Genomic DNA, 13,457 nt, shown 5'->3' with positions numbered 1-13,457 from the left:
TTTTGGGATGCTGAGGTGGGAGGATCGCTTGACGCCAGGAGTTTGAGACTAATCCAGGCAACATAGTGAGACCTCATCTCTACAAAAAAATTTTTTTAATTAACCAGGTGTGGTGGTCCACACCTGTAGTTCTAGCTTCTCAGGAAGCTGAGGCAGGAAGACTGGTTGATCCCAGGAGTTCAAAGTTATAGTGAGCTATGATGGTACCACTGCACTCCAGCCTGGACAACAGAGACTCTGTCTCAAAAAACAAAACAAAACAACAAAAAAAAAAGATTAACAACCAAAAGAATACCCTAGACATATCCTGATGAAATTTCTAAACTCCAAAGATAAAAAGATAAAATTCTAACCAATAGGCCACTCTTACTATATGAAGTTAAGAAAAAGACATTTTCGGCCGGGCACAGTGGTTCAAGCCTGTAATCCCAGCACTTTGGGAGGCTGAGGCGGGAGGATCACGAGGTCAAGAGATCGAGACCATCCTGACCAACATGGTGAAACCCCATCTCTATTAAAAATACAAAATAATTAGCTGGGCGTGGTGGCATGCGCCTGTAGTCCCAGCTACTTGGGAGGCTAAGGCAGGAGAATTGCTTGAACCCGGGAGGCAGAGGTTGCAGTGAACCGAGATCACACCACTATACTCCAGCCTGGTGCCTGGTGATAGAGTGAGACTCTGTCTCAAAAAAAAAAAAATTTTTTTTAAATAAATAAATAAGAAAAAGACATTTGCAGGTGAGCAAAGATTGCCACCTGCGTTTCCTTTTATTTTGAGACACAGTCTCGCTCTGTTACCCAGGTTGGAGTGCAGTGGTACAATCTCAGCTCACTACAACCTCCGCCTCCTGAGTTCAAGGAAATCTCCTGCCTCAGCCTCCAGAGTAGCTGGGATTACAAATGCACAACACCATTCCCAGCTCATTTTTGTATTCTTAGTAGAGACGGGGTTTCACCATGTTGGCCAGACGTCTCAAACTCCTGACCTCAAGTCACTGGCTTGCCTCAGCCTCCCAAAGTGTTGGGATTACAGGCATGAGCCACCACACCCGGCCCTGTGTTTCCTTTGGGATAAAACTACTGGCAAAATAAAAATTAAATCAGAACAAAGATCCCAAGCTAAAGAAAACTAACAGTGGTGGGCAGGAAATCTATTAAAACTTATCACTGAGGCCAGGAGCGATGGCTCACAGCTGTAATCCCAGCACTATGGAAGGCTGAGGCGGGTGGATCACTTGAGGTCATAAGTTCGAGTCCAGCCTGGACAACATGGCAAAACCCCATCTCTATTAAAAATACAAAAATTAGCCAGGTGTGGTGGTGCATGACTGTAATCCCAGCTACTCAGGAGGCTGAGGCAGGAAAATCACTTGAACCTGGGAGGTAGAGGCTGCAGTGAGCCGAGATGGCATCACTGCACTCCAGTCTGGGTGACACAGTAAGACTCCATCTCAAAAAAAAAAAAAAAAAAAAAAGAGGTCAAGTGGTACAGTGGCTCACGCCTGTAATGCCAGCAGTTTGGGAGGCTGAGGCAGGCAGATAACAAAGTCAAGAGATCGAGACCATCTTGGTCAACATGGTGAAACCCCGTCTCTACTAAAAATACAAAAAATTAGCTGGGCATGGGTGGCACATGCCTGTAGTCCCAGCTACTCAGAAGGCTGAGGCAGGAGAATCGCTTGAACCTGGGTGGTGGAGGTTGCAGTGAGCCGAGATGGTGCCACTGCACTCCAGCCTGGCAGCAGAGCAAGACTCCATCTCATAAAGAAAAAAAAAAATCTTTTACACAAAAGCACCTCTAGGCAACCCTGCCCTAGGAAGGGTGGCTTACCTGGAAGGCTGGCACTGCTGTATGAGCAGTGTTTCCTAGCATGCAGGGCAGCCTCAAGAGCTGCATACGGCAGTAAAAAAAAAAAAATCACTGAATCTAAAAATGAAAGATGTCATGTGGCTAAGAACTGGAAGATATATTAAGAAAGGATTCTAAGGGCCGGTCGTGGCAGCTATGCCTATAATCCCAGCACTTTGGGAGGCCAAGGCAGATGTATCGTTTAAGCTCAGTAGTTTAAAATCAGTCTGGGCAGCATGGTGAAACCCTGTCTCTACAAGAAAATGGGAAAATCAGCTGGGGACCAGGCGCAGTGGCTCACACCTGTAATCTCAACACTTTGGGAGACTGAGGCAGATGGGTCACTTGAGGTTGGCAGTTCAAGGCCAGCCTGGCCAACATGGTGAAACCCCATCTCTACGAAAAATACAAAAATTAGCCGGCGTGTTGGCATGCACCTGTAATCTCAGCTACTCAGGAGGCTGAGGCAGAAGAATTGCTTGAACCTGGGAGGTGGAGGTTGCGGTGAGCCAAGATCACACCACTGCACTCCAGCCTGGGAGACAGAGTGAGACTCCGTCACAAAAGAAAAAAAAATAGCCAGGTGTGATGGCTCATGCCTGTTGTCCCAGCTACTCAGGAGGCTGAGGCAGTAAGATCACTTTAACCCAGGAGGCAGAGGTTGCAGTGAGCCGTGATCACAGTGCTGCACTCCAGCCTGGGCAACAGAGTGAGACCCTGTCTCAAATAAACAATGAAGAAAGGATTCATAAAATCCAAGAAGCGTATCATAAGGAAATAGCTCAGAACTGAAATACCAAATTATTTCAACATAATCCAGGAATCAAGTAATGGGGGTTGGAAAAGCAAAAGCATGAAAGCATGCTAAGGGTTTCATATTGAAAGGGCAGGTTACAAAACTGTCATTATTTAACTTTGGTAAAGTGATAGAGAAATACAGAATTAATTATGTTTGATATAAATATGAATGCAATTACTAACATAACTTTAATTACTGATGGAGGATTGTTTAAAAACTTCATCAGGTTAGCAAAACATAAATAAATAAGGGAATAAGAGGAAACAAAATAAATAACAAATACAAAATAAGATGGTAGAAATCTGACCAGACATAAACGTCTCATAACAAATGTGAATGGGTCAAATTTAAATAAACACAGTTTAAATAAACACAAAACAGACCCCCAGTCTCCCTTTCTTCTAAAGCACTCATGTTGCAACAAAAAAAAAAAATGTGAGGTTTGGAATGAACCAGGTCTGGGCATTTTACTCAACAATTTCCATCTGCCGAACTTCCCTGGAAACTGAGTGCCTGCAATGGATACAAAAACACAATGAAAGAAAATACATCACTTGGAAAGAAAAAGCATGTACTTCAGAGGGGAAGAGAAGGGAGGAGGGGAAAAGGAGAAGAGGGTGCAGTCAGTCATCCCTCCCAGCACTCAGGAGCCTCTGCTCATAGGTTTTTCAACAACTCCAGAGAGAAAATAGCTACCATTTTATAACCAGCAGACATTCTTACTCTGGCTCAACAACAACCTAGCTATATGACCTTGAAGATTTTTTTTTTGAGATGGGAGTTTCGCTCATTACGCAGGTTGGAGCACAATGGCGCAATCTCGGCTCACGGCAACCTCCGCCTCCTGGGTTCAAGCAATTCTCCTGCCTCAGCTTCCCGAGTAGCTGGGACTACAAGCATGCACCACCATGCCCGGCTAATTTTTGTATTTTTGGTAGAGACGGGGTTTCACCATGTTGACCAGGATGGTCTCGATCTCTTGACCTCATGATCCACCCGCCTCAGCCTCCCAAAGTGCTGGGATTATAGGCGTGAGCCACCGAGCCCGGCCGACCTTGAAGAATTTTTTAAAACCTCTCTGAGCCTCAATGTCCGCATCCACCAGACATCCCCTAAAATCACTAATTCTCACATGAGTACTCAAAAGCAAATCTCTGTATTCATTAATCCCTCTTCTCGAATACCCTCACCCACAGATGTCCCTGTACACCCACTGACTTCATCCCCCTCATCCTTCCTCTGCCCTAGCATCAAACTTCCCACAATATCATCTGAAACTCCCAACCTGGGTGATCAGCACTCCCCTAACAACCTCTCCCTGGGATCACTTCCCCAAGCTCCTGCCTTGAGACTTGGCTCTCCCAAGGACAATGCTTCACTTGCAGGCCTGTCAAAAGGTGGCAGTTGTTTTCTCTGGCAAATGTTTATCCTGGGGTCAGTAGGTAGAGAACATAGTCCTCCAGACTCACCACTGCCAAGCTAAGACTATTTTTGCCTCTCGTTAAAAAGGATTAAAAAAAAAAAGGGCATAGTGACTCATGCCTGTAATCCCAGCACTTTAGGAAGCCAAGGTAGGAGGATTGCTTGAGCTCAGTAGTTCAAGATCAGCCTGGGCAACATAGAAAAACCCTCATCTCTACTGAAAAAAAAAAAAACCTAGTGGGGCATAGTGGCAAATGCCTATAGTCCCAGCTACTCAGAAGGCTGAGGCAGGAGGATAGCTTGGGCCCAAGAGTGGCAAATGCCTATGGTCCCAGCTACTCAGAAGGCTGAAGCAGGAGGATAGCTTGGGCCCAAGAGGTAGAGGCTGTCATCTATGACTTACTTTTCCTCATCTATTGAAGCACCTGGCTCATTGCTTTTCTTTTGACCCAACTCCTGCCACCAACAACCTGGGTAACTTTGGCGATCACTGGACAACCCTTCCAACAATCTAGATTTCCCACTTCCTTGACATCTTCACCTCCAGGGATCTCCACTCAATCACAGCCACTTACCCACCCATTCCTATGGTTACACCTATAGGGGAACCACCTGTAACTGCTTGGACTTCTGAAAGCAGTCTCAGACACCCCTCTCTCCTATCTTCAAGCTCATTTGTCCAACCTCCTAGAGGCTTGAACCTTCTACTCGATTCCTTGTTTGTCAGCCATCCTTCTTCCCTCCCTGTCCAGCTAACATTCCACAGTCTGTTACTACAATTGTGCTCCTGCACAAAGCCACAATTCCTTTGCCCCTCCCATTGCCCTACTATGACATCTTTACCAGTGTTTGGCGACTAACTGACCAGCAGGCAGACAGGCAGGCAGAAAAGTTCCATGGATTATATACTTGTGCCGCCGACACCGATAGTTGTAAACTTTTTAAGTGATAAAACATTCTCCTCTTAAAATAGCCACTCAAAAATTAACAACAGTGGCCCAGCACAGTGGCTCATGCCTGTAATCCCAGGACTTTGGGAGGCAGAAACAGGGGATCCCTTGAGGTCAAGAGTTGGAGACCAGCCTGGCCAACATGATGAAACCCCGTCTCTAATAAAAATACAAAAAAATTAGCTGGGCATGCTGGTACACACATCCTAGTAGTAGTAACCCCAACTACTCATGAGGCTGAGGCAGGAAGATCACTTGAGACCAGGAGGCGGAGGTTGCAGTGAGCCGAGATCATGCCATTGCACTCCAGCCTGGGCAACAGAGCAAGACTCCATCTCAAAAAAATAAAAACTAGGCCGGGTGTGGTGGCTCATACCTATAAACACAGCACTTTGGGAGGCTGACGCGGGCAGATCACTTGGGTCCACAAGTTCAAGACCAGCCTGGCCAACATGGTGAAATCCCATCTCTACTAAAAATACAAAATTAGCCAGGCGTGGTGGTGGGCGTCTGTAATTCCAGCCACAGGAATTACAGGCTAAGGCAGGATAATCTCCTGAACCCAGGAGGCAAAGGTTGCAGTAAGCCAAGATGGCACCACTGCACTCCAGCCTGGGGGACAGAGCAAAACTTCATCTCAATAAAATACTTTTTTTAAGTAAAAAATAAAAATAGTCTGGGAGCAGTGGCTCATGCCTGTAATCCCAGCACTGTGGAAGGCCAAAGCGGGAGGATCACCTGAAGTCAAGAGTTCAAAACCAGGCCAGGCACGGTGGCTCACACCTATAATCCCAGCACTTTGGGAGGCCAAGGCGGTGGATCAAGAGGTCAAGAGATTGAGACCATCCTGGTCAACAAGGTGAAACCCCATCTCTACTAAAAATACAAAAATTAACTGGGCATGGTGGTGCACGCCTGTAGTTCCAGCTACTCAGGAGGCTGAGGCAGGAGAATTGAGGAGGCTCCGCCAGAAGGTGGAGGTTGTGGTGAGCCGAGATGGTACCATTACACTTCAGTCTGGGTAATAACAGCAAAACTCCATCTCAAAAAAAAAAAAAAAAAAGAAGGGCCGGGCGCGGTGGCTCAAGCCTGTAATCCCAGCACTTTGGGAGGCCGAGGCGGGTGGATCACGAGGTCAAGAGATCAAGACCATCTTGGTCAACATGGTGAAACCCCGTCTCTACTAAAAATACAAAAAATTAGCTGGGCATGGTGGCGCGTGCCTGTAATCCCAGCTACTCAGGAGGCTGAGGCAGGAGAATTGCCTGAACCCAGGAGGCAGAGGTTGCGGTGAGCCGAGATCGCGCCATTGCACTCCAGCCTGGGTAACAAGAGCGAAACTCTGTCTCAAAAAAAAAAAAAAAAAAAACAGCCTGGCCAACATGGTGAAACCCTGTCTCTACTAAAAATACAAAAATTAGCCAGGCGTGGTGGTGGTGGGCACCTGTAATCCCAGCTGCTCGAGAAGCTGAGGCTGGAATATCACTTGAACCCAGAAGGTGGAGGTTGCAGTGAGCTGAGATCGCATCACTGCACTCCAGTCTAGGTAACAGAGCAAGACTCTGTTTCAAAACAAAAAAAGAAAAAGTTACTGTGAAATTCTATGAACATTCATTAAAAGCACAGGATTGGTAGGGGTGGTAAAGGAAACTCACTGTGTCTAAGCTTCATCATGACGACCAGCTTGAAAGCAGGTTCAAATCTGCTTGCTCTCTTCCTGTCAGAATGGGAGAAGCAATTTGAAGACAGCGGGGAACCACAATGCCACAAGCCTTCACCTAAGTCCCCTAAAGGTAAAATGTTAAAGCACATTATGAAGAAGCCATAATAATTAGGAAAACTGGGAGAAGCTGGAGCTAGAGCCTCATATGGCTGAGTCCACACAGGGAAGGGAGTCCACACTACCCAAAGGGAGGGATAGGTCTCAACCTCATCCCGGGTGGAGTCAGTGCCTCAACGCATCAGATGGGGCCTTTGGTCCTTATTCCTCCACACCGTAGTGTTAAACCCTAGGTAGGAAACTAGTGCTAAACCCCTTCACACTGAGGGGAAAGGGGCATGCAAGGATGGTCCATTTCTACATGGGCCAATAATAGTGCCTCTTTTCCCAAGTAGGGAATTCTATATCTCATCTACCTAGGAGAGATGGTGGAGAAGGGGGTAAATAGATCCCAGGAGTCTACCCTGGGGAAAGGGGGCCTGAGAACAGGGATTTTTACCTGCGTGTCTATATGGACTGAGATAAGTACAAAATCTTGGAGGAGGGGGTAAAAAATCTGTGCCTGCATTTGCCTGGGGTCTATACCTTGGTGACTTGAGTTGGGGGGATTACCAACTGTCCCTCTACTCGGGTACAGAGAAACTGGGGAAACTCACAAAGTGGCTGTGTGCATCTCTGCTACATGGGAAAAGAACCACAGATCTGTTTATCTCTAGATTGTGGGGATGGGTCCTGGGTCTCTTTACCCTGGAAAGGGCTGTAGGGCAGGATCGATATGCCTGACACCACAACAATGAAGCTTTGAATAAGTGGGTCTGCACCTTACCTTCAGTGAGTTATTCTGCACCCTTCTGTGGGAAGTAGACTGTGACAGCTTTCATCTTTTATGCTGATTGAAGTCAGCAGCACACTAACACTGAAAGAAATAAGGCCTCTGGTTCTCTGCATGGGTGGTGTGTGGAGGGGGCAGGCAATACAGCTATAAATTAATAGATCAGCCCTAATACTTGGGGGCAGGAGGGGGGATCAATGATTCTACCCTGGGTGGTGAGAAACAGATCTGAGCTCCACTACGTTGGACGAAGGGGAGAGACCATATGCACTGCACTGCCAGGTAATGAATGATATCACTGCCTCTCAACATTACAGGGAGGGGGGCATGCATCGCTGCTCCTGTGGGGTATCTCACTTGCTACATTTAGTGATTCTAAATCCTTGGAGGAGGTTGGGGGATGATGTGTGTCTATGTCAAAGGGAGAGGAACACATCTGAGCCCCTCTACCTCCATGGCACCTCAAGGGGCAGACCTGACTGTCTCTTCATGGATTAAGGTCTGTTCCTGCTTGCTTCGAAGCACTTTGGGTGCCTCAAAAAATTACACATTCGGGGGCAGGCATGGTTGCTCACGCTTGCAATCCCAGCACTTTGGGAGGCCAAGGCCGGTGGATCAAGAAGTCAGGAGATCCAGACCATCCTGGCCAACACAGTGAAACCCTGGCTCTACTAAAAATACAAAAAAATTAGCTGGGCGTGGTGGCACACGCCTGTAGTCCCAGCTACTCAGGAAGCTGAGACGGGAGAATTGCTTGAACCTAGGAGGCGGAGACTGCAGTGAGCCGAAATCGCGCCACTACACTACAACCTGGGCAGCAGTGCGAGACTCCCTCTCAAAAAAAAAAAAAAAAATACACATTCGGTAAAACGGGGGCTACGGAGGTAGGGATCAGATCTGATTTTCCGCAACAGGGACTCACTTTAACCTAAGAGGAGGAGGCAATAGGCTTAGTTGTCCACAACTGTATCTGCAACCACTTTGGGGATGCGTGAGTTGGGGAGTGATACTGAGGGCTGTAGGTCTACACGAATGGGGAGGAGCTGCCCTCCACCTGTGTATTAAATGTTTCTGAGCTCCTCTATACTGGTATGGGGACAGATACATCAAAGCCTTGGTCTGTCCAGAGGTCGGAGGTGCCTCGAGGCGGCTGTCTAGAGCCAGGCCAAGGAAGTGCCTTAAACCGGGAGAAGTCTGCACTGCTCAGCTGAGTGGAAAGAGATGTCTCTATACATAAGATTGGGGTGGATGTCCCCTATGCCTTCGGTGAGTCGACTCCTGTGTATACAGGGTTAACGCAGAATGGAGCCTCACTATCTTGAGGACGATCAACGCTTCACCACACAAGTGAGGTTTGTGCCTCTCTACACAGTGTGTCCCGGATTTACACCTTTCTAGATGCGATGCGGCAATGCCCCTCTCCCAGAGAACTCCACCCCGCGAAAAGGCAATTCGGCGCGTCTCCACGTGTGCTGCGATCCCTGCTCCTCTGCTGGGCCCTTGTAGCCTAGAAAGGATCCGGCTGTTTACCTCTCTATTCCAGGCTGGCGGGCATTTGTGGTTTCACCTTCAATACAGGATCCTAACTGCCCAGTCGTCTACGTGAGCGCACACCGTGAGAAAAGAGAGTAGTTTCTTACCTATACTTCCGGCGGGGATGTGAGAAGAAACAGCCACACGACAACTCGGTTGCGCGAGCAAATGCTCAGGCGCAGCTAGGCTCAGACTTCCGGATCCTAGGCCGGCGGCGCCCGACTCCGCCCACTGTGCGTTCTCCTCGGGGGGCGGGCTTCTGACTGACAGCTCGCGCCCGCCGGTCCCTTCCTCGCTACCACGCTGGCCCCGCCTCCTGGCTGCCCCATAGTTAAGGAAACAGCTGAGGAGGTAGAGGGAGGACAGCGAAGTGACAGGAAGAAGCGGCGGGCCGACTACTGCGGCCATATACCCTACTTGCAAGTCAAAATTTTGTCTGCGGGGATCTGTCTGGGGTTAAATATGCGTACTTCCAAACCTCAGTAACCAGGCAGGCACCATGCCCGAATCAAACAAGGGTGGGGGATGATGTCTTTGTCTGCATGGAAGATGGCGTCAGCAGGGTGTAAGAAAATGGCCGCCTGGGTCACATGTCTGGCCGAGTATTCCCCACCTAAAGTGAATGGTTAGCTGTTCCCAACGACTTTCCCGGGTCCTTGGGCCCCAGACACTCCCTGAGCACTCCCAGCTCTTTATGCGTAAGTTCAGATCTATGGCCAGACCCGACCCGAAATGGAGCAGCACAACTAGAAGCCTCTCCCACCCGTTTGCCTTCTTCCCCTCCTACTCCATCCTTCCCTTAATCACGGAGCAGCGCCTGCAGAAGGGAATGAATTTATATCTCTGGACTGGGGCAAGTAAGGGTTTCTGAAACCATCTCAAGGAGCTAGCTGGGAAGTAAGGTCTCCCCTAGAAAACAGTAAATATTAGTCTGAAATGCCTCTTTCCTGATGGTTTCATTCCAGCCCCTCCTCTTCCTCAAACCTAAACTGTGGGGTGGGGCACAGAGTAGGTGGGACTGTGCCTGTGAGGGTGGGTTTCTTTCTCCACTTCAAGCATGGATGGGCTGAAAAGGACTCCCTCTATCCCTTTACCCCTTACATAAACAGGACTCACTACCTCTCTACATCTTTGGAGGGTTTCTAACCTCTCATCCTAGAAACACATGAAATTCCGCTGGACCCCAAACCAGCCCTGACCACCTTCACCTTTACCCCTGCATTGGCAAATTTTTTCTGCTTCCTTAAGACTTAACTCTTGTCACTTCTATGAAACCTGCCCTGACTTTCCCAGATGAGTTAGAAACCCAGAGCACCTTGCCTATGCAGCTAAGCTAGCACTTATCACTTAATATTGTAGTTGTTTATGTGGCTGTGTCTCCACACGAGAGTGAACTCCCTACAGGGGCTATGTATCTTCAAGCCTTCAACAAGACCCAGGACAAGACTGGTAGGAGGCAGTCTTCAACAAATGGTTTTTTGTTTGTTTGTTTTAAAGACAGGGTTTCACCATGTTGGCCAGGCTGGTCTTGAACTCCTGACCTCAGGTGATCCGCCCAACTCGGCCTCCCAAAGTGCTGAGATTACAGGCGTGAGCCACCACGCCCGGCCAACAAATGTTAATTGGGCAAGTTTACAGGCCTGCACCACAAATCAATGGGAAACGGGCAGTTTAGTAGATAGCATTGGGAAATTTGGCTCTCCATGAAAAGAAATATAAAACTGAATCTTTATTCTACCTAAGAGGGTGACCTGTGAATGTGAAAGATAAAACTACGAAGTTAATATACGCAGGAGAATATCTTTGTGACTTGTGACTGGGGAAGGACTTTTTAAACAAAATCCAAAATGCACAAACTATAAGGAAAAAAATACAATGAAATCTTTGATAGAAGTGGAAGCTAGTTATTACGACTTCGGAAAACAATTAGGAAGTATCCAGAATAGCTGAAGATGATCCTGGGACCCAGCAATTCTAGTATTTGAGATGACTGATTAACAAATAGATAGATAAATAGAGATCACCCCTAAACTTTAACTCGTAGAGAAATGTTTACATGTTTGCTCAATGAGCATGTGAAAGAATGTTCATTGCAGAACTGTTTGTAATAGAGGAAAAAAATGTGAACAACCTTAAATTCCACCAACAGGAGAATGAATAAAAAAATTATGGTATTGCCATTGGACAGAATACTATGCAGAATACTATAATGAAAAAGAGTGAATCATGTTGCGTGCATCAACCCAGCTAAATTTCAAAAACACAATACTGAGATAAAATACAAATTGCAGAGGCCAAGTGCAGTGGCTCTGTAATCCCAGCACTTCGGGAGGCAGAGACGGGTAGATCACCTGAGGTCAGGATTTCTCAAAAAAAAAAAAAAAATACAAATTGCAGAAGGATACATAAAATATCAAACCATTTATACAAAGTTTTTAAACAGCGAATAATATTGTTTATAGATTATATAGATATATAAACAATAACTTTTTTGAGACAAGGTCTTGCTCTGTGGCCCAGGCTGCAGTGCAGTGGCTTGACTTTTGCTCGCTGCAGCCTCCACCTCCCTGACTCAAGCCATCCTCCCACCTCAGCCTACCAAGGACCTGGGACTACAGACATATACCACCATGCCTGGCTAATTTTTGTACTTTTTGAAGAGATGGTTTTGCTATGTTGCCCAGACTAATCTCAAACTCCTGAGCTCAAATGATCCAACCATACCTGAGCCTACCAAGGTGCTGGGATTACAGGTGTGAGGCACTGCCCCTAGCCAACAATAATTTTTTTTTTTTTTGAGACGGAGTTTCGCTCTTGTTACCCAGGCTGGAGTGCAATGGCGCGATCTCGGCTCACCGCAACCTCCGCCTCCTGGGTTCAGGCAATTCTCCTGCCTCAGCCTCCTGAGTAGCTGGGATTACAGGCACGCGCCACCATGCCCAGCTAATTTTTTGTATTTTTAGTAGAGACGGGGTTTCACCATGTTGACCAAGATGGTCTTGATCTCTTGACCTCGTGATCCACCCACCTCAGCCTCCCAAAGTGCTGGGATTACAGGCTTGAGCCACCACGAAATAATTTTTAAAGAGAAATACTAAATCCAGAATAATGATTACCTCTGGGGAAGAAAACAAAAGAACGAAATGAGAGAGAGATACACAGGGGACTTCAACTGTTTACATTCTAATAGTTTACATTGTAAGCTAGGTAGTAGGTACGTGGGTTTGTTTTTGTTATATTCTCTATACTTATTTGTATGTCTGAAAGAGTTCTTTTTTTTTTTTTTTTTTTTGGCCAGGAAATATTTTATTGACAACCAGGGACACAGCCGTAAGAGAGGGAAGCACACAGGACTGCAAACTAACACCCAATAGCCAACAAGGGCTCTCTGGGCTAGGAATACTGCATCCTGGGGTCCTCATAGTCTCCCACCAGTAGACATACATTACTGGGCATCCAAGGGAGGGGGCAGTGGCTCTAGTGTCCCAGAGAGTGAGAGGATATATGATGCCTCATTATGAGCGACAGGGTAAGGAAGTAAAATGGAGGATCCATCACTGCCTAAGACCACCTCCTCCTCTCAGAGCCAACATGAGGTGGAGGACTGAACCACCTAAAATCTTGTAATCAGCTGTTGTCTTCTCATCATTCATCTGTTTGCCACTGTAGATGAGCCTCTGCTGTTGTGGGGGGATTCCCTGTTTCTCCTCCACACGCTCCTTGATTCGCTCCACCTTATCTGTAGGTTCAATGTCAATCTTAATCTCCTTTCCGGTCAGCGTCTTCACTTTAGCATCTTCGTTCCAGTTTGGGACTACACACGGATAAATTGCTGCTCCTACCACTCTGGTCGCCACTGCCACTCTCTGGCACTCTGCTTTTGAGGGCCACTTCTCCATTTTTTTTTAAAGACTACAAGAATCTGAAACAAAATGTTAATAATAGTTAACTCTAGATTAGTGTTTCTCTAACTTTGGCCAGCATCAGACTCACTGGGAGGGCTTGTTAGAATACCAATTACAGGGCCTCATGCCCAGAGTTTTGATTCAGTAAATCTGGTTTAGGGCCCAGGATTTGCATTTCTAACAAGTCAAAGTGAGATTATCAGTGAATTTAATTTTCTTCCTTGTGCTTTTCTGTGTTTTCCATGTATTGGATGAATATGTTATTACTTTAGTGAGAGATTGTGTTATTTTTTTAAATCTCTTTCATCTCTACTTCCCACTTTAATTTCCTTATAGGCAGCCATTCTAAGATATTTTATGCATATTTTTGTATATATGCATTCTTTTTATTTTATTTTTAATAGAGATGGGGTTTCACCATGTTGGCCAGGATGGTCTCGACCTCTT

At 46.7% G+C, this 13,457-nt stretch overlaps 1 protein-coding gene and 1 pseudogene across 16 annotated transcripts in view; both read right to left on the bottom strand.

The window, feature by feature from the left end:
* Positions 1 to 9,312, bottom strand: part of GNL3L (G protein nucleolar 3 like) — a 34,166-nt gene extending 24,854 nt beyond the window's left edge. For 2 of the 16 annotated variants that reach the window (XM_008989351.5, XM_035289489.3), the window contains exons 1-4: positions 9,213 to 9,312; positions 7,567 to 7,656; positions 6,676 to 6,807; positions 3,125 to 3,161 (exon numbers count right to left, since the gene is read on the bottom strand). Coding sequence is in view for 4 of the 16 variants with exons in the window: in XM_008989347.4 (XP_008987595.1) it covers positions 6,676 to 6,694 (19 nt within the window). In the remaining 12 variants the exon portion in view is untranslated. The remainder of the gene's footprint in view (positions 1 to 3,124; positions 3,162 to 6,675; positions 6,808 to 7,566; positions 7,657 to 9,212) is intronic. The other 14 variants (XM_035289482.3, XM_035289490.3, XM_008989352.5 and 11 more) reach the window with 7 other exon arrangements.
* A 3,095-nt stretch (positions 9,313 to 12,407) lies between these two features.
* Positions 12,408 to 13,004, bottom strand: LOC108589754 (ubiquitin-like protein NEDD8 pseudogene; annotated as a pseudogene).
* Between the last annotated feature and the right edge of the window lie 453 nt (positions 13,005 to 13,457).

This window comes from Callithrix jacchus, chromosome X, assembly GCF_049354715.1.
Source record: "Callithrix jacchus isolate 240 chromosome X, calJac240_pri, whole genome shotgun sequence".
NCBI lineage: Eukaryota > Metazoa > Chordata > Mammalia > Primates > Cebidae > Callithrix > Callithrix jacchus.
Note: the sequence above shows the minus strand (reverse complement) of the source record. Positions and strands in the feature narration are given on the sequence as shown.